Source organism: Rosa chinensis, chromosome 2, assembly GCF_002994745.2.
Source record: "Rosa chinensis cultivar Old Blush chromosome 2, RchiOBHm-V2, whole genome shotgun sequence".
Taxonomy (NCBI): domain Eukaryota; kingdom Viridiplantae; phylum Streptophyta; class Magnoliopsida; order Rosales; family Rosaceae; genus Rosa; species Rosa chinensis.
Genome location: NC_037089.1, coordinates 5,522,481 through 5,544,082, shown reverse-complemented (window position 1 = coordinate 5,544,082; position 21,602 = coordinate 5,522,481). Strand labels below are relative to the sequence as shown.

The following is a 21,602-nucleotide window of genomic DNA, read 5'->3' as shown; positions in this document are numbered from 1 at the left end:
GAACCACGACATGATCTCAGAATTTAGATAGCTGTCGTCATCAACAGCAAAACTTCTGAAAAGCTCTATCCATGATTGAATTTGATCCAAAACGAAACGGAATATCCACAATCTTCATCTATAAAACTATCATTTCGTGGGTCCGAAATATGAATCCGAGTTGAGATAGAAAAAGCGGATTTGGTAGTTGTGAGAATTATAATGTTTCATAAGAGCTTTCTAGTTTCTAGCATCTTTGATGTTTAGCCAAGTTGTTGTCATGACTCATGTCCTTGTAATGAGATAGTTTTGAATAAAAATCAATAGCGTACACGCGTCTTCTTGATTTAGAGCGAATAATTGGTCGAGAGATTCACCCTAGCGACTCTTATTTTGTCAAAACTGCAATAATGCACCACAACTCTTCTTCAACGGTTGAAGTTAAATGCTAGAATCTCATTCATCTAAAATTCTAAATTATTATCATATCATTCTTGGAAAAACTAAAACTGAGTTTTTGAATTTTTAATTCAAGTTCATATTAGTTTTCATTTATTTGTACACATTTAACGTACACTGTGGTTATATGATTCGAATCTTTCATTTTTTAAATCAATATTTAAATAGTCATCTCGTAAAAAATTAACGTAAACATAAATATATTTATTTATATAATTACACAAAATAAATGAATGGTTGGTTATGAAAATGTTAACGCTTCACTAAAATTATTCATTTATCTGATACAATTGAATGCGTTAACGATCTTCTATTCAGATGCTTTTATGTAGAAATTACATAAAAACAACAGTACGAATGCATGCAAAATAAGAAACAGTCTGGACACACAAGTTCATGGACCTAAGTTTTTTTTTGAAAATGAGCTCCCCCCTCTTTGCCAGAACCATTTCTCAAACTATTACTAGTATCTTAACTTTCTCCGCAAACAAACAAGACCCAGAGTGGGATTAGCCGAAACCAGAGTATACCAAGATGACAGTGGTACCTACCATCCCAGATTCGGATCATAACCAAAGCATCTTCCCTTGGGGGGGGGAGTGGGTCTCAATCCCCAGCTCACCTTCCTCCCTATAAATAACCAAAATTCAATTTTTTCCCAACTGTATTTCTCTCTCCTACCTTAAAAAAAACGAACTTTGCCAGCTCGAATCCCAAAAGCGAAATAGTAAGAAAGAAAATGTGATGCTTCAGATAATCACAGCCAATCAAAGCTCTCATATTTCTTCCTCTTCGGAAATTTTATAAAAACTTACCCGCTCTGTCACACTAGCCTCTTCTCCCATTTCTCTCCCTGTTACGTTCAACGACGCCGTTTAACCCCAATCCGGCGAATGCGCGGTTGATTCAAAAACCCTTCTAGGGCCTTCTCTCGCCGCCTCGTCTTTGTCTCCGGGAACGAGAAATTGAGACCGAGACGGAGACAGGCCGCGAGTTTTTTGAATCCAAAAGATTGAAACTTTTTTTGAATAATGTCGACGACATTGGATCCTCTCGATTCGCTCCTCTTCTCTCTCAGCCGAACTCTCTGTACTCCCCTCGCCGTTTTCATTCAGCTTCAGGTTTGTTACTCAGATCCAGTTCTTTTAATTTTCTACTCGCCGGAGCAAATTTTTATTCATTTATTTAATGCCGGACGGAATTTGAATTCGGATTGTGGAGTTGGTGATTCCGAGGACTCGGATTTTTTATAATCTTTGGTTTTTATTTTTATTTTTTTATGGCGGCAGTTTTTGGTTTTCATTTTCAATCGTTTCGGATGATTTAGCTTCTCATTTCTTGATTTTAGCTCTGAATTTTTTTTTTTGGGTGTGATTAGTTGCATAATAGAAGTCAAAGATTTGATTTTTGGTCACAAGAAACGGATTTTTGCATGTTTAGGTCACTGTTTAGATATAGTGTAAGCAAAGGTATCTAATTCCATTATTGGTGCTGCAGGGATGTCTAATTTGTTTGATTCTGGCTTTAGGGTGGGCTTGTGCAGCTTATGTCAGGTACTTGAAGTGTAGTCTCGTCGATTGGCACGGCCTGTATGGCTTCTTTAGTGTTACACTTGCATTTTGTGATTGATATTGAACGTGTTTTTGTGCTTCTGTTTTTTCGTTTCAGGAATAGAGAGATTAGACGAATGAAGGATAGTACGAGACGGGGAAATAGCTTTGCTTTCCTTTGCCAGGATATCATGGAACTCGAGCACTCAAGTCAGGCCAAGTTGCCGAGAGTATCTGTTGTTATGCCTTTGAAAGGATTTGGAGAACACAATTTACATAATTGGAGAAGTCAGGTGAGGGAACCATTTCTGTATCTTTGAAGAGATAGGTCTGTTCATTTATATTACAATAGCCATTTCTTTGTTCTTCTGTATCTCACACGGATGCTAACTTGTCCTTGGTTTAGAAAAGTGTGTGTGTGTTCTCTTCTTAAGTGAAAGCTACAGAATGAGCTGAATCCAATTATAATGAAAGCTACAGAATGTCCTTGGTTTAGAAAAGTGAAAGCTACAGAATGTCCTTGGTTTAGAAAAGTGTGTGTGTGTTCTCTTCTTAAGTGAAAGCTACAGAATGAGCTGAATCCAATTATAATGCTGGTGGCTACTGTGTGCATTTTGGGTTTAAATCCTAGTTTTAGTTAATTGAATTTGTTAAATTGTGTCTTCATTTTTTTTTTCTCAACTAGTATAATTGGCATGGTCTTAACTGCTGATTGTTTTATTTTATAAATGAACCCAGATCACATCTCTCTATGGCGGTCCTTTAGAATTTCTTTTTGTGGTGGAAAGTACAGAAGACCCTGCTTACCGTGCTGTATCTATGCTACTATCCGAGCTTAAGGTATATTTATGTCATTTTGAAATTATTTCTTTTTAAAATACTAAATCCTCTAATGATCTGAAAAGCAAAATATCTGAGACAATGCCATAACATTTGCTTGGATCAATTAGTTGCTTCTTCTGGATATTATTGTAACTGCTGATGTTCAAATTCAAACAATCTTCTTTAATATATTAACCTCCTTTACCTGTTTACCACGGTTCTGTTGCAGGATGAGGTTGAGGCTAAGATTGTTGTGGCTGGTCTTTCAACAACCTGCAGTCAGAAAATCCACAATCAATTGGTATGTTTCTACTGCAGAAACCTAAAGTATTATTTGCTATTATGCTTGTGCAGTGTCAAAGGTGTGATACAACTTACGTTTTCTGTTCCACCTGTGAATTGTTAGTCACTATTAGTTGCCTACGATGTCTAGACTAGATACTGGATCAGACTTATTGTGGTATAACTTTTCTTAGGGATTCATGTAAAATGCTAAGGAAAGTTTCATTTACATGTATATATGGAAATTTGGCTTCAGACTTATTGCCTGTTGTATTTAGACTAGGTTTCTTGTGCTTTATCATGTCAAATCATCAATTACTAGATAGTAATGTCCTTTTGTAGGTTGGAGTGGACAAAATGCACAAAGACAGCAAGTATGTACTATTTTTGGATGACGATGTTAGGCTCCACCCTGGATCAATCGGAGCCCTAACTACTGAGATGGAGAAAAATCCTGATGTATGATCCTTGTATGCTGATACAATATATATTAATCCATCTTCTAATTTTTTCTGGTTCATGTGGTTAATTAACTGTGGATTATTATATCGTGTTAATTCTGTTAAAATGGTGTGCAGATCTTCATTCAAACTGGATACCCTCTCGATTTGCCTTCAGGAAGTTTAGGGAGTTACTGCATTTATGAATATCATATGGTATGCTTACAAAAACAATAGTGGCATAAATTACTGCTTTGGGATGCTTAAAAATATATTAGGGTGCAGGAACATGTACCAGTCTGACTCATTGATATCTGGAATTTATGTTGTCAACAGCCTTGCTCAATGGGCTTTGCTACCGGTGGAAGGACATTCTTTCTGTGGGGAGGTTGCATGATGGCAAGTAGCTATCACCTTCTTTTTCTCTAGCTTGCAATAGATAAATTCGAGATATTAGCCTAACTGTTTGAGATTGTTTGCAGATGCATGCGGACGATTTTAGACTTGATCGCTATGGTGTGGTCTCAGGGCTTAGAGATGGTGGTTACTCCGATGATATGACTCTTGCAGCTATAGCTGGTATATTCTCATTGACATTTTCTGTTCAATCTCATTCAATAGACATAGCTGCATTGATCTTGGTGGATTATGGCCTTCCCAAAGGTCAGTATCATTTACATGCATTATTGCTGATGTTGACCATTTCCAGGGGCTCACAAGAGGCTCATCACATCACCTCCAGTTGCTGTCTTTCCTCATCCCCTTGCAAGTGATCTTAGTTTCTCAAGGTTTATGATGCACAATTATTCAAATACCAAAAGTAACCAATTTGGTGCCTTAAAAACTTGGCTGAAGTAAATATTTTGACTTTTCATGTAGGTATTGGAATTACTTGAGGAAGCAGACATTTGTACTGGAATCATATTTAACAAAGGTTAATTGGATTATGAACCGGGCATTGTTTACTGTACACTGCTATCTCTCATGGGGTTTTGTAACACCATACTTGATGGCCATGATTCATGTCACAGCAGCCCTACGAATGTATATTAAGGAGTATTCAGTTGAGGAAACGACCTTCACTTTTGGTGGTGAGAACCCTACTTTTCCTTTTAGATAGGTGTTGTTTAGAGAATACATGTGGGGAAAGTCAGCATGGACGATACCATTTTGATTCCCAGCTTTAGCAACTGCATCTGCGGTTAATAGGGTGGTTAATTTGGACAGAGTACTGCAAATCAGGGTTTTAACAAAGTTCCTGATGTCCAAGAATTGCATCTTGTGTTTCACCTTTCATTAGTATCTCAATTACAACTGATAATGATAAATACATGCCTGCAGTTAGAAGTTTAAACTAGAAAAGATGTGCCACCCTTAATCTGAGTCTTTTTTTTTTCTTCGATGCACCATAATCATACTCCTGACTGCTGCAATCACCTTTGCCCAGGTTTGACACTGGTAGGCTGCCTAGCTGTATGCACTATCGTGGAACTTCTTTCAATGTGGAACTTGACAAGGATAGAAGTCCATCTATGCAACATGCTATCACCAGAGGCACCTAACCTCTCACTTGCTACATATAACTGGGGACTTGTAAGTATCCTTGTTCTCTGAAGAGACTCTGAATTTCATTACGGATATCCATATTTCTTGAAACTATCTTTGACTTCCATCTATAGGAAAGTGCACCATTTAACTCCAGTTATAGAGAAACTTTTATCAAAATTCACTATCTTGCTGATTTCCATCTGAAACAAATTTTCCCCCTTGGTAGACATGAATGGATTCTATTGACATTTGTGACTGAATGTAAATTCTTCAGTTTGGATATGGAGAGACTAAACATATAGCTAGAGGCCACCCTGTACCCTGCAAATTATACGTGGGAATGGGGATCAGAGGTTCTGAAGTAGGACCTCCTGCTTGTATACCATGTTCGATGACCACAACTCAATGGACCAAAAGGCCCAAATATGAAATAATGTACAAAGGAAGTTTAGTTAGCTAAGTGTACTATTCCTAAATATCTTGGTGAAAGTTTTGTTTGGAAATATGAGCAGCAGATATTGGTAGCTAGGACATCAGAAGTTTACAGTCATTTAGTTGGAGATGCTAATTAGTACTTTCTAATGTTAATGTACTGTTTCTCAAATGGCAGGTATTCATTGCACTCCTTGTAGATAACTTTTTATACCCCATCTCTGCCTTTCGTTCTCATTTTACTCAGTCTATCAATTGGTCGGGTATTCGATATCACCTAAAGAATGGGAAGATATTCAAGGTATGCTGACCAAGGCCTTTCTTCTAAACTATGACAAGTTAGTTTGTGTATTACATACGAAAAGGAAGAATTTTTTTCTGACCTGCTCTGATGTATTTTTCCTGAAGATTGAACGAAGCAAGGATATGGGTCCAATTTACACGGATTTGGGAGGAAAGCATTTAGGGAAGAAAGGAGCTCCTCCAAAGTTGTCATTCCTCAGCTCATTGGCCAGAAGTTTGGCACAGTGGCATCAACCGAAGAAATATGATAGCTAAGAAATTTGTTCAGTTCAAGTGAAACATCTTGTGATCAGCTGCCGAGCTCTCAAGATCGAATGGGTGACGAGGGTGTTGGAAGAAAAATTTGTTGGGGTTGGATTGGTTGGCAATTCAATTATTGGTTATTGGTTAGTGTTTTTAGGAAATTTTTGCTTCATTTTTTAAAATCCCATTCAAATCCATTTGATTCTTCAGCCTTAACCCACTGTCTGGGTTGATTTGTAACTCATTCTCATCTCCTCCAGCCTCTTCTTTAGTTCTGTAACTTGTATTCTTATACAGAGATTCATATGATAGCTAGAGATTTGATTTCCATATGCTCTTGGTCCCAGTACATATCAGTTAACTCAAGCCTTTTACATTTAGTTCCCCCTGTTACTGGTCCAGTTACCCCGTTTCCCTTGATTTGATCATCTGTGTTAAAATTGTAACTTGTAACGTTGTAAGTTCCATAACAAGTAAATTTTATAATTTGTACGAGTAGCTCTCACAAGTTTTAATCAGAGATTGAATTGCAATTGCAAGAGGGCAGTTTTGGTGTGAGGTTTTCTAGTCTTTCATCTCCCCCAAACGGGAGGACTTCTGTACAACGTCATATTCAAGTAGGATTAAGTTTGACTATCAGAGTGATCGCTAAAACACATGTTCATCCGGGGATTTCAGGAAAGAAACAGTTGGAAACCATATCTATAAGCAAACAGGTGATGCAGGCAACACGGAAACCAACTAGAAAATGTTTGAATACAGAAAGAATGCCGGTGGCTAAAAGAGAAGTACATTCTCCCAATGATTTCACAAGCTAATCACTAATTAGTTACACTGGCTCCAGGCTCCAGATCTCCAATATAGAATTCGTGAACCATATCATAGACTAAGCTAGCATGCTGTGGCCTACAAAACATAAAGTGAAGATTAAGAAGATAACGTCAGCAACGTCATTGCCACAAGTTTGTTGATGCAATAAAATGCAATAGTGCGGGTGCTAGGTACTGACAGATCACAAGAAAAAGATATTCCACCCTGGCTGATCAGATCTATCTATGAAGATAGAGATCAAATTATAGTTTAGCACTAAGAAAGAACAAATTAAAACACATTATGCACATTGATTTAAAACATTACTCTGGAGCTAAAACATGATTAAAGTGAGAGATGTGAAAATAGGGGTTCATTTACATCTATAAGTAGTGCTGTATCGATTGTCTTGGTTTCATTTCCAAACAGCCAGTTCAAAGCCTCAGATGAGGATTGAGAAAGTCACTATAAAACACTTTCATTCTTTCCAAATATGATTAGTTGACGCCAATCAAATGAGAGAAGACTCATTTAATGCTATCCAGTCTTATCTAATATCAACACACACCCTATGGTTGGTGAATTGAGAAAACAGGCTTATTATTTTTGCAATGAGTAATGGCAAGGAAAAGCATTTCAGCAGAGAGATACTACTTACCCATAAAACCCAACAGTTGCATCATCCCCGGCGTGTGCGAGGATGGCATCACCACCCGGGTGTACCTCTACATATGGTGTAAGGTCATACACCTACAGTTATTGCAAAAACAATACTAGAGTGAAATGTAAAGCCCACAAAGGAAGAACAAGAGATCTCCAAAGAATCTAATGAATCATCATATTACCTTGTTTTTGATAATCACCCAACAATCTGTTCGTTTATTATGCAAAGAAACCTCAGCTTTAGAGTATATCTTGGCCGTCTGGCAATGGAAATAGCAAAAACATTTGCTCAAACTTCATTTCTAGAAAACTGAAAAAGATGATCATTTTTCTTTGCCTGACAATTACAATTATACCTTCTCAGCTTTAGCATTTGACTTAACGTTTTTTGTATTCCCTGCAACCAAAAAGATTTCCTCCTTTATAATCCAAACTCAAAACTTGCTAACAAAGATTCAAACTTTTTGACATTACAACAACTCGAGTAAGATTGCTTTTGTTCTTTATGAGATGAAAAAGAAAAAGGAATAAGAAAATACCAGATGGGATCAGAACGAAAGCTCCTAAAAAGACACACAGAAGCAATGCCACCACAGCTAGAATCATATTTCCAAGCTGAGCTCCTTCAACTGCTGAATCAGAACTATAAAACACACCCAACAAATCCCATCAAAATAACTCAGACATATGCATCAAAAACTTTAGCACAGATGAAATGAAGTCGACTATGATTTTGATCAACTGGGTGTCATTTAGTTTAACACAATGCATAGTCTAAACCTTGGAAAAGAGAAATAAATCAAAAGGAAGATCTCTGCAGGCATTGAAGATGGGATAAGAACTACTTACAGAACACAAACTAATGCAAAGCCCGGAAATTCGATTTGAAATTGGAATCTATGTTGGTGTGTATGTGTAGAGAAAGAGACTGATTGAGAAAGCTGAAAGCTTTAGCTTGAGATTCAATTTGGAAGTCCCTGTATTTCTGCGGAGGTTCAGTGAGAGTTTGCAGTCATGTTAAACTAGACTCTGACTGTGAAGGTACGGATCCAATGGGCCTGGACTTCCAGTAAGTGACCCGGTTGAGGATCCAAATGTAAACATATGAATTTTTTTTTTAATTTTTTTTTTTGTCAACTGAAGTTCATTCATGCCAAACGAAGGATACAAGAGGGAAAGCAAAAGAAGACAAAACTAACCAAGAAAAGAACAACTATCTAAGGTTCAGTTGAGGTAACATCAGAAAGCAAAATAAGTTGCAAGGAGGGAGGCGGTTGCGAAACCCACGTGGGTGGGCACACCCTCCTGTATGTCAACGCAGCAACGTGATCCGCCGCAGCATTGGCTTTTCTGCTGGTAGATCCAAGACCAGCTGAGGGTGCTAAAAGAAGCAGCCAAAATTCAGATATCAAAGATGATAGGAGCTAGAGACGAATGAGAATGATGAGATGAGTGCGAAAGGGCGTGAATAAGATCTTGAGAGTCTGAAGTGATGATGATTTCGGTCAGAGAGAGATCATGAGCATGGAGTAAAGCCTCTCTACAAGCCAAGGCTTCCACAAGCAGTGGAGAAGAGGTATAAACATACTTGGCCACATCGTGGAGGAGCAAACCAGAGGAGTCTCGAAAGAGAGCAGCAATTCCACCACAAAGTGATTCTAAGTGCCAGGAAGCATCTACATTTATCTTGATGATACCAGGGGAAGGTGGCTCCCAAAGCTGTAAGGACAATGATGAAGTGGTCCCATTGTCAAGGCGACTCAACTTGTGGTTAGCTTCAGAGAATTCTTAAGTTGCGACAGTCGTCTCGAGACCACAGCAAAGGGGTCGGGTGGTTTGCGATGAAAAATACAATCACAACGATGCTTCCATAGCTTCCAGAGTAGGTAGGCCACCTTGGAAAATTTCGAGGAATTAAAAGGTTCAGATTGCCAGTCTCTGATAAGTTGATGAATCCAAGCTGCTAAGGCAGAGATGTGAGCAGTAGGAGCCCTATAGCTTAAGGAATGTAGGAACCATGCTTTTGTAGCTGTAGAGCACGTGAAGACAATATTTTCAATAGTCTCCGGTTGTGAGTCACATAAAGGGCAGATGGGTGAAGTCGCAAGATGATACCGATGACGATTATCGCCGGTAGCTAATGCATTTGAGACGGCTCTCCATATGAAGTGCTTCACCTTGGGAGTCGCACAGAGACCCCAGATCCATTTCCAAACAGTAGAATCTACTTGGAAAGAGGTGTGAGGATGTACTGATTGAAGAGGGTTACTGGTGAGATGACAAAGGTGATATCTGGACTTGATAGAGTAGCATCCATTGGATGTGTGAGGCCATACTTGTCGATCGATCAACAGATGCATGGTGGGAGAGTGGAATGGCCATAATAGCAGTGGTTTCAGCTGCCGTGATAGAGCTGCGTATCAATTGAAGATCCCACTGCCGGTTGATAGGATGTATAAAGGAGGAAACTCTAAGATGTGGGTCCATATTGGGGGATGAGAGTCAATGATCTGGTAAAGTAGAAATCCATTTGTCACACCAGATAAAGACATCATAAAGTAGACAACACTGTGAATTGTGAAAATTGGAAGAGGAAATGAAAGCTAGTTGCAGAGGAAACCACTCTGAAAAATTAAGAGTGAATGGCGCAGGAATGGCTGCGGCTACTGCTTTGATCAAAATTTCTCTGCCTGCGTGATTGAGTAGAGATTTTTGCCAGCCTTGTATTTTTTGTTTGACTTGTTCCCTGACATAACTTAGGGCTGCAACCTTGGACCTCCCCCAAACATTTGGAAGCCCCAAGTATTTACCCGGATCGAGCACGTACGTGCGTCATATATATTGAGAATGTTATTACAGTTCACCATTGTTGAAGCCGGAGTATTTGGACTATAAAAAAGTGAAGATTTGGCAAAGTTGATTGTTTGTCCTGAGGCTGTGCAGTATCCCGATAGAAGGGCGGAGAGAGCCATACAGTTATCTGCCGTTGCCTTGAAAAAGAAGAGAGAGTCATCGGCGAAGAAGAGATGACTAATTGCAGGGCCCCTGTTGTCTAGCCGTAAGGGATGTAGATGATTAGAAATACATGCTTTTTGAACCAAACGAGAGAGAACATCTGAGACAAAAAGGAATAGAAAAGGGGATACTGGATCACCTTGTCGAAGTCCTCGTGAAGGTTTGAAAGAGCAAGAGGGTTTCCCATTAACCACCACTGACAGTGGCGGATCTAGGATTCAAATTTGGGGTGGGCTGCATATTTAAGTGTCTTCTTTTGGACGAAGCCCAAATTTTTTTTGATACAACTATGCACAAATGTAAGAAATATAATTCTATATTATAGTCGGGAGGCGAGAGTATTTGGAAGAGAACAAGCAGTGGTTTACTGGCTATGATAACGAGAGTGAGAAACCTGAGTGAAGAAGAAAACGAGGACTTAATCGCTGATTAGTGATGAAAATGACGGAGAAGAGAAACCTATTCCTAATTATTTTCGGGTGGACTTTAACATTAAGGCGACAACATTTTGTTGACACTATATATATAAAATTTTTTTTCTCCAAAATGTTCGGGCGGGCTTGAGCCCACCCCATGATATATGTAGATCCGCCAGTGACCACTGATAATGTAACAGAGCGAACACAGTTCATGAGCATATGAATTGTTTGCTCTTCGCTTTTGAAAAATCATAAAAAAAAAATTAAAAAAATTAATTACAGATCTTGAGTTCTGTTAGTTTGAGAAATGTTTTAAAATCATTATGAAAATTTTTTAATTAGTAAATAAAAATATACAATTTTGGAATGAAATCGTGCATTACAGTTTTTGGTATAAATCATGGTCTTGGAGAAATATTTTATTTATTTATTTATTGTTTTTTTAGAAAGTTATGGTCTAGTTTTCACGAGATTGGGGCATAAACTTTTATTAGTTTATAGTTTTGCACTTTTTATTATTCTTTTTCATCATGAGAATACTGTAAATAAAGATTTGTGTTTGACATTATAAATTACTAACTAAAACCATAGGATGACACTAAGGGTTAAGATGATGTCACGTAATATGAACTATCAATACATTAGGTGCCTTGGAGAATTTTTGGCTAAAACGTTACAATTACATCATTGTGAGAAATTACAGTAATTAACAAATAAAAAAAAGAGACATTTCCATAATTAACAATGTAACTACCTAGAGTTCTTATATTTTTGTTGACAAACGTGACTAATAAGCAGACAACGGGTGAACATAGCAAAAATCTTGTCTAGCATGTCGCACTACTCTAATTTCTCACCACAAAGTACACAACAGATGGGATCATTGGAAGAGTTCGTGCGCTTGCGACAAAGCCAACAACGACATTGTTCCTTCGACTCTAATCTGTGATCATCGCCCAGCAAGATGAACAAAGTGAGCCGATGATGCGGGCTATTGCAGGCATGATGTCAAACAATACAAAACAAGCTATGAGATAGGGTGGTTTTAAGGCGACAGTGAGTCCCCGTCGAAGTCCGGCGAGCAACCTTGCTCTACGTCGATCGGAATGAAGTAGGAGCACTCCGACGTCTATGAGATGGAGTAACACAAAGGCATAATCATAGAACCCAAGTTGATCATATGTTGCTAGAAGTGGCTTAAGAACTGCGGAAGCCATGGCCAATGGTTGTATTAGCTAGCTGCTAGCTTTCAAGTTTGAATTGCGGAATAGATGGAGGAGTGCTGGTATTGCTTTCTATATATAGAACCAAGAAGCCTAGCTGATTAATCCGGATGAGCAAAGGAAAAGGAAAAGATGAAGCCTAGGGCACGTTTACTTACTTGGAATGGAATGGAATGTAATGGAATGATTACGGAGTAAAAACACCCCTGTGTTTACTAACACATAAAAGAATCGGAATGATTCCAGGTAAAAGAATTCCTGTGTTTACTAACACATGAAGGAATCGGAATTGGGGTAGGTCCCACCTATTTATCAGGAATCGATTCCTGAATAGTCAGGAATTCGATTCCGAAAGGGGGAGATGGGTTTAGGAATCATTCCTCCGGAATCAATACCGATTCCTTTCTTCTCCCATTCCACTTGTCTCCGATTCATGATTATTTTCCATTCCAAGTAAGTAAACGTGCCATAAGTTTATTAGGAATAGTTAACCGGCCTGCGAATTGAAGGAAACTAATCCACATTGGTATTGTAGTTTGTTGAAAACCATTTCTGATCTCTGGCAATAAAAGGGCCTTTACAATTACTGTACCTTATTATAGTAAAAAGTTAAATGCTAACACTATATACAGAAGTGAGAACCCATGCATACATGAACTAGAAGCTACTTGCACTATAACTATTGGTATTGTTTCTTTGTTATATTCCACTACAAAGAAGTAAAATAAAATTTAGTAAAAATCCAAATCGAATGAAGTTTGAATTTGATGAAAAAAATGAAAAAAAAACCATCATTTGGACTAGTTCGTAACTTTGTATATCTCAATTAGCAACTACATATAGAGTTCCCTTTGTGAACAATCTTTGATATTTTGACGACAAAGCGGACAACGGGTAGATTCATTCAAACACATATGGAGGCATATATGGTGAAATGTGTGTCCACATTTATCTAGCAACGCGCACACGTCTTTTTCCTTGTAGTCCATCAAGCAAATAGAACACTCACGGCTGCAAAACCCGATTTCCTCATCCATTTGATAACTGAAAATCACATAGCCCTTAGGCCTCTTGGCACCGATTCTCACCAGAAAAAAACTCGCATTATTCTGTAGATGTTGCATCACTGTGATCATCTTATTCCCTGAACAGTACAGGCTGACCATGAGTATTAAGTCATATACCAGAAGGAACGCAGGGAACCCAAACGCAATGCGGAGGACTGTTATGATGGAATTAGTTTCAATGGAATGATCATGATCAAAGGGATTAATGGAAAGAAGAACAATGGTGTATATTATCAAGACATCTAGTATCATGAGTATACAGATGACTATAGCTAGGGCGGGGGGAAGTTCATGTTTAATTCTTACGACGCCGAGGACTATTAAAAGGAGAAATAAAATCATAGCAGAAACCAGGAGAGCCATGACAGGGTAGCTAGCTTTCAAGTTTCAAAGTTATGGACTAGCCTTCTTATCCATTGATTTATTAGAGGGAGCAAAGGTAATATACTAATACTCTGAAGCCTGGTCGAGTAATCCCATCGAGCCAGGAAAATCAGAGTGTAAGGAGAGTACAAGCGTATTCTAATAATTAATCCAGTTCCAATAAAGAGAAGTAAAAGATGTAAAACTAATTAGAACTAGATATGAGCAATATTTCGTAAGCTGATATATGTGAGATGTTTTGAGTCCAAATAGTAACACATATAAATACATAAAATCTGTAATTGAAAATTGGTTTTATGATAATGATCTGGTTTGAATTTGAAATTCAAATTGTATGGTTATTTGGATCAATCCAATCAGACAAAAAATATAGCAGTTACATGATAGTTCCTTCCATAGTTCCTTGATGGAAGGAACTGCCTCATTTGCCTTGTCTATATAAGGAGATTGAACAGCCTACATTGATCCCTGCAAGAACACTACACACACTCAAATAATTGTCCCATCTAATAATTGAGATAAAGAGTGGATCTTGGAGAAGCATCAATGGACAGTGGCACTCCATCGTGTTAGTATCACATGCTCTTATAAATCTTGCTTTAAATTTGCATTTATTCTACTGCAGATTATCCTTATCATTTATTATTCGTGTTACTGTTTAATAACCAGAGGCGGAGCCACGTTGGGGCACGGGACCCAGTAAGATTTAATATAAAATCTTTCTAATTTGATATTACCATTGATAGTTGGTTTGCTGTAGTGGCAGAAGTCTTTTCGCATGTGGATGTGGTCCTAGGTTCGAGTATCACTAGCAACAATGCACCTTTTTTTTTTCAAACATTAATATTATTCTTTCTTCTCAACAAAAAAACATTAAAACTATTCTCTCTTATGATTTTAAATTCATAGATAAATTATACTTCCATTATGAAAAATTGTCTCAAATCTAAAAACTATAAGTTTGATTAATAAAATAAGTAATTTAAAAAATATATATTGATATTTTCATAATATTATTTTAATTTTTAATTTTTATTAAAATTTTGATATATTTTAATTTAAATTTTTTTTTTTTAACTTTAAAGTGCCCCACTGATCTTAAAGTTCTGGCTCCGCCACTGTTAATAACAATCTTGTATTTGACATAGTCATTATCTTACATATGAGATTATTGTGTTATAGGATTGCAATGTTTTACGCATCCTAACTTAGGATCAGAATACTATATCAATCTTACATTTGTCATAGTCATGTAAATCTGCAGACATTAGGATAGATACATTGTTGCATTCCTAAACCAGGATGCGACTATTACAGCATTCATAATATGCCAATTATAATATATGAGTTTTTATGTGCTTATACTGAGATATTTCATTGCAGTCATTTTGTGTAACCTCTAACAAAGGACACAATGGAAATCAATATGAAAAGGGATTCTACCAAATCCAAATGAAATGAAGTTTGAACAAGATTTGGGTCAAAGTTAATGACATGAATAATGCTAGTAATTAGTTAAATCATTACTATTGTGTTACAAGTACTCGCGGCTACCAGCTCGGGTACGTTCTTTATAATTGTATACAATATGTAATAGTACTTTGATGACAATGTGGACGAGAAGGGGAGGCCATATATAGCTAGCTAAACACTTACGGAGCATACATGATAAAATGTGTGTTGACATTTATCTAGCAACGCGCGAAAGCAAATAGCACCGAGTTAAGGACACTAGCAACTTTATTTACACTGCATGACTGTAAATTTAAGATTGATCTCAATGCAAAAGTTATGGAACCCGTTAAAGAATTGACTAAGCTGATCGACGAAGAATTTACTCGGAAAACTCAAACAAATTAAAGCCAAAGAACTGAAGAGCCCCTCCACCAATTTTGCTGAGAAAAGAAAAGAGCCACATTGTTTCTTAGGGATGTACATCATTTTTCTTAAATTTAATGTCACAAAAAGGCACACATGTCGTGGTGACACTCGTGGCATGCCATGACATATCAAAACATATCAAATTTTGACAATGTTCTTTCTTTTTATTTTGAGAAGAGAAAAAAAATTCATTAATCTAAAGGATTACAATGATGGGGATAACTCCGTAAAATCATAACTACTCCAATTAGAGAAAAGAACCTACTCATATTCCTAATGTAGAACCGCCGGTTACAAATACCATGAGCCGATACAGACTCAACTCTAACCACATGAATCCCCATTTCTTCCGAGCTACAAACAATCAACTTTTTTTAAGAGTCCCGATACATTCTTATAGTCAACCTCAAGAAGAGACTAACTCCCTTCCACACCATATACCAAAACCATGAGTATATGTGCAGGGGAATCTCCCCATTACATTGACAACAAGAAATTAAATATCAAAATTAAAACAACTAGTTTATAAAGATGACACCATAACAATGGCACAACCACTAGAACTAACCACCAAAACCATCGCTGAAAGGAGAAATGACTTATTAAACTAAGCAAAATAGGAAGAAAAAAAAACCCCCTAATAAAACAAAGTAATAGGCTATGATGAACCAAAACCAGTGAACCACTTCCATCTTTCACGCCGTTGACGACAAACCGTCATCAGTCTATCGGAGCTCACACCATCGAAGACACCAAGCTTTGTCGTCTTCCACACAATTCTAGAACTGATAGAACTAATTAAAACTCTCTACATAATCTGAGTTGCTTATTGAACTAGATGGGATTTCATATATGAAACATCTACATAATCAGTGTTACAAAGAGTGAAGAAAAGAAAAGATTTCATTTAGGAGGTACTGGTAGCTACATCAATTTCCTATTCTTTTGTACAATTTTTTGGTACTTTGACGACAAAGTGGACATCGGGGGGAGATTGCTAAACACTTGTGAAGGCATAGGTGATGAAATGTGTGTTCACAATTATCTAGCAAAGCGCACTTGTCTTCTTTCTTGAGCTCCATCAAGCAAATAGCACACTCGCCGTTGCAAAACCCCATTTCCATGTCCATTTGATAACTCAAAATCACATAACCTTCGGGCCTCTTGGCGCCGATTCTGATCAAAAGAAATGTCGCTTTGCTGTATAACTCTTGCATCAGTCTGATCATCTTCCTCGAACAATATGGGCCGATGATGAATATTAAGTTAGATACAGAGAGTAATGTTGAGAAACAAAGTCCAATGTAGATGACTGTTATGATCGTCGACGAATGGAAGGAATCAAGCAAAATGATGTGGAGTATTAAAACAACTAATATCATGAGTATATTGGCGACTATATCTATGGCGGGGGCGAGTGCAGGCTTGGCGACTCTGATTTCATCTTCGAAACAAATTATGAACAAGAGAACCATTAAAATGAGAACTACAGACACAAAATAGTTCTCATGAGAAGACTGAGATATTACCGAAGCCATGACAGAGAGCTGCCTAGTAGCTTTGAAGTTTCAATTAATGGAGTCACTGGGATTGTTTTAGTTTATAGAGGAACAAGGGACTCTGTAAATATAGTAATACTCGGAAAGACCTGATTAATCCCATTGAGCAGAGGAAAAAAGAAAGAAAAAGGAAAGTCACTTGTTCCCTAAGATGAAAAGGAAACATTACAAATTATTAATGTTCAAATATAAATTTATTGTGCCTAGACGTCCTTCAACAAAATGAAGTCTCAGAGAACTATGGACAAAAAAAAAAAAAACCATTTGGGTGAAAATTAGTGACATGAACTTAGTTACTAGTACTGCAGGATATACCAAGAACTTTGACACTACTAAGTAGTAAGTACCACAAAATATTGACACGAGTGTTGTAAGCAAATTGTAAGCTTCAAAACTCAAAAATTAAATTTATCGTGTCACGTGACTGTTCCGACTCTCAATAACAAGCTGCCACCTTACATATGAGACTAATCACTATCAAATAAAACATGCTCACGTAATTAACATGTCGGCCTACTACTATTTGATGGTCGATTGAGCACAACGTGGCAAGATAACACATTGATCATTAGGATTTTGAAGTAAAACGAAAGGCTGTATATCTTTAGAAGTAGCGGCCTCAGCCTAACCGACATGATTCCAAGAAGAGCATTACATCTAGGGCCATAAAGCTGAGATCATATATATCAGGTTGAAAATCCTATACTGAATAATTTGCGTTCACACTTCACAATTCAAAAAACCGCTTTAGCAAACTTCAACCTTGCTTTGTTCTGTGCTCTACTGATTATCAACCATCATAGACAGTCTGTCACACCCTAAGTTTTCCTCCCTCCACCGAAAAGCCACATTATTTTGTAGCGAAGGAATAGAATAAAGTTGCCAAATTCAAAAGAATCAATCTCCCTACAAAGCTAGCTTCAACTTTCCCCATCTTCGATCTCCAAAGACAAAGGCAAACAGTTTCCTTCCCAACAAAGAAAGCTACAATAGCTATGGGTTGCTTCAGTTCTTCCAGTTCCAAATCCAAATCCAAATCCAAATTTAAATCCACCACCAACACATCTCAGTATGATCAAACTGCTGCTCAGCCTCTGCAATACCACGAACCTCCCAACAAAAACGTCCAGCAACAAATCCTCCTACAAATCCCAGGATGCAGAGTTCACCTCATGGAAGAAGGAGAAGCCCTAGAGCTCGCCGTCGGCGAGTTCATTCTCGAGAACATCTTCGACGAGAATATATCTCTAGCCACCGTTATCAAAATCGGTGAAGAACTCCAGTGGCCCTTAACGAAAGACGAGCCGGTTGTGAAGATAGATGATTTGCACTACCTCTTCTCCTTGCCGATGAGAGATGGTGATCCGCTGAGCTACGGTGTGACCTTTCCGGAGCAGTATGCAAGTCACTTGGGATTTCTGGACTCCTTTTTGAAGGAGCACTCGTGCTTTACGATCACTTCCAATAGTAGCGCTACGAAGAATGTTAAGGGAGTTGATTGGAAGGAGTATGCTCCGAGGATTGATGACTATAACAATGTGTTGGCCAAGGCAATTGCAGGAGGAACTGGTCAGATTGTCAGAGGAATCTTCATGTGTAGCAATGCTTATGCTAATCAGGTCTGTGTTAAACTTTTAATTTGGCCTTAGAGCTCTACAAGTATCATATATAGTATGCTAGAATAACAGAAACTAGCTTATAGTACTAATCTATTAACATTACATATCAATTGAAGGTGGAGAAAGGTATGAGATGAAGAAACACTTGCTTTTTAGTCAATTTGGTGTCCTGTGTTTACAATTTAGCTAATGTGGTCATGTTTATCTTCGTTAAATCTTCGTTCACCTTTAGCGAATTTGTTGGGTACATGCATGGATAGAGTCTTAATGTTTTACGTCTATAGCTAATTCTGTCCCTGCGTTTGTACCTTTTAAATCAATTTTGTTCTTTTATTCACTGGGACTTCACTCCGAAATGGAGCTAAATATAGGACCAAATTGGCTAAATGGGTAAAACACAGAACAGAAACCAGAAACCTATGTAATCTTAATAATGATAAACACCATCTGGGCTAATTTCTTGCAAACAGCTCCATAAAGGAGGGGAAACGACATTGGCTCGTCCAGTTGAGGAGAAAAGATATGGGAAACAAGAAAGTCATAGCAAAAATTCTAATGCCACAAACAAGAGTGGAATGAACAGGAGCTTGAAACGGTGAAGTCCCAAACTGAACACAATTTACTTGGAACATCTCGTGAGCATGATTGAGCAGGGTTTTAAGCTTTCTCCTGTTGCAATTTTCAGTGTGAGAAGGTTGTCAAAGATGACATCAAATTTGAGCAAATCTATGCTTGATGGGGTTGGTCTTGTGACCGGATCAGTGATGAAACCTGTGGTTAAATCCCAAGCAGGGAAGGCATTCCTAAACATGGTTCCAGGACAAGTCCTCTTGGCTTCACTTGATGCTATCAGTAAGTACACAGATTCATAATAAGTTCCTCTACAGAGAAAAGTATCATATAACAATTCACATGTTAAAATGTACCATACTCAAATTAATGTGCAGACAAGATTTTAGATGCTGCTGAAGTTGCCGAAAAACAAGCCCTTTCGGCTACCTCTGCTGCAACAACTAGAATGGTCAGCAACAGGTAATTTTGATCACCATTTTTACAAAAAAGGACAAATTACTGTTTGAAATCAAATTAGCACATTATTTGGTGCGCAAATTTGGTGACTCCAGCGAATGTACAACTAACTGCTGTTTTTCTTATTTAAGTGTTATTTCTGATGGATTCTTGTTCTGATATGTGGCTTGAATTGCTACTGTTGAGCACTAGGTATGGGGAAAGTGCAGGGGAAGCAACTGAGCACGCATTTGCAACGGCAGGGCATTGTGCCAACACTGCTTGGAACATCTTCAAAATACGAAAGGCCATCAATCCAGCATCATCTGTCAAAACAGGAGTACTCAATGCTGCAAAAAATAAAAACAAAAGTTCTTAAAAAGCCAACAGCGATTAGTATCATTTGATGGAGATTGCTAACAATGCCTGAATATCCATCTCTTAAATATTCATGATCTTTAGTCTTTTCAAACACCATGTAGAAGCAAAGACAAATCTTCATGAAATGTAAACTCTAGCCACTTGTATTGGGTGTCACGTTGTGTGGATTTCAAGTTCAAACGTTCTTCTTTATCTCTTCCTACTTTGGCAGGATGTTATATATGAATCAGATTAGCCAACTAATGGTGTATCGTACGTATAGCATGGTCTGGGCATTTGACTCGTTTATCTGTGCAGAACCAATGAAAATGCCTCACTATAACACAGTATAATGAAATTGGCATTGGTTTTAGTATGATCTTTGCATTTAATTCATTCATGTGCCTAAAACCTAAAACCTATAACACCAAGAATGTCCTTATAAACATGGAAGGTTTTACATGGTCGTGTGCTTGCTGACGACTTTTTGCAAAAAAGAGGTGTATCAATGGCTTCAAGATGTGGTCTTTGTTGCAAAGGTTCAGAGTCTGTGGACCATATTTTTCTTAATTGCTCATTTGCCTTTTCAATTTGGAGATTCATGGGATTAAGGTTTGAATTGGCCGGGTACTCTTCCTAACTCATTAATTGAAGTCTTGCAATTTGGTCTTCAGGGACGTAGTGCTCAATTAAGAGAATTTATGGATTGTTTTACCACAGTATTATGGTTCATTTGGCAAGCAAGGGATAAGGTGAGGTTTGATGGGGTGACAATTCATGTATCAATGATTTGCCATCTAAGTACAGGACATATACAAGCAGCAAATCGGCTTGTAAAAGGCTCTATCAACAACTTAATTCAAGATCTGTGAGTGGTGAAAGCTTTTGGTGCACAATGTAATCCTTGTCCTGTTCCAAGGATAACTGAGGTTATTTGGCATCCTCCTCCTCCTCCTGGGTGGGTTAAGATAAACTACTCAGATGGTGCGTGGAAAAGTGACTTTGGTGTTGGTGGCTATGGAACTATCTTTCGTGATTATAGAGGAAATTTTCTTGGTGCTTTTTCTTCAAATTTAGATATTCCTAGTTCCATTGCGGCGGAGGTGATGGCAGTGATTAAAGTTATTGAATTAGTTTGGGTTCGGGAATGGAAGCATACATGGCTAGAGGTAGATTCTTCTCTTGTCCTTGATTTCCTACGCTCTCCCCATTTGGTTCCGTGACAATTAAGGGTTCAGTGGCTGAATTGTTTGCAGCGTATTTCGATGATGCATTTTCACTCGTCTCACATTTTTCGGAAAGGTAATAAAGTTGCAGACTTGTTGGCAAACTATGGTACTACCTCCACAGCATTGGTTTGGTGGATTTGACTCCTCCATTCATACTATCATCATGTAATAGTGATCGTTTAGGTCTTCCACAGTATCGCATTCGCTAGTTTGTTTCTTGTGTGTTTGATATTTACTAGAGAGGTTTTGGCTTAGTCCGCCTCTTCTTGTACCTCTTTTAACTTCTTTAAATAAATTTTGAGGCGTT

The 21,602-nt window shown here is 37.8% G+C and overlaps 3 protein-coding genes across 3 annotated transcripts; 2 read left to right on the top strand and 1 right to left on the bottom strand.

Annotated features, from left to right (window-relative positions):
- The first annotated feature begins 999 nt into the window (after positions 1-999).
- Positions 1,000-6,390, top strand: LOC112187437. The gene is made up of 14 exons (XM_024326218.2): positions 1,000-1,559; positions 1,936-1,991; positions 2,107-2,281; positions 2,727-2,828; positions 3,040-3,111; positions 3,435-3,551; positions 3,671-3,748; positions 3,869-3,931; positions 4,015-4,111; positions 4,242-4,320; positions 4,412-4,623; positions 4,980-5,125; positions 5,691-5,813; positions 5,921-6,390. Exons 1-14 carry the CDS (start codon positions 1,470-1,472, stop codon positions 6,068-6,070), a joined length of 1,560 nt encoding a protein of 519 aa, XP_024181986.1. The 5' UTR covers positions 1,000-1,469; the 3' UTR covers positions 6,071-6,390.
- Positions 6,391-6,700: 310 nt separating this feature from the next.
- LOC112187438 (cytochrome B5-like protein) lies at positions 6,701-8,602 on the bottom strand. Its single transcript, XM_024326219.2, has 6 exons — positions 8,381-8,602; positions 8,071-8,174; positions 7,888-7,928; positions 7,714-7,791; positions 7,527-7,618; positions 6,701-6,964 (listed from the first exon to the last, which is right to left on the bottom strand). The coding sequence occupies exons 2-6, from the start codon at positions 8,135-8,137 to the stop codon at positions 6,880-6,882; spliced, it is 363 nt and encodes a 120-aa protein (XP_024181987.1). The 5' UTR covers positions 8,138-8,174; positions 8,381-8,602; the 3' UTR covers positions 6,701-6,879.
- A 9,158-nt stretch (positions 8,603-17,760) lies between these two features.
- LOC112188961 (senescence/dehydration-associated protein At4g35985, chloroplastic) lies at positions 17,761-20,326 on the top strand. The gene is made up of 5 exons (XM_024328198.2): positions 17,761-18,698; positions 19,169-19,293; positions 19,384-19,550; positions 19,646-19,730; positions 19,920-20,326. The coding sequence occupies exons 1-5, from the start codon at positions 18,075-18,077 to the stop codon at positions 20,083-20,085; spliced, it is 1,167 nt and encodes a 388-aa protein (XP_024183966.1). The 5' UTR covers positions 17,761-18,074; the 3' UTR covers positions 20,086-20,326.
- The last annotated feature ends 1,276 nt before the right edge of the window (positions 20,327-21,602 follow it).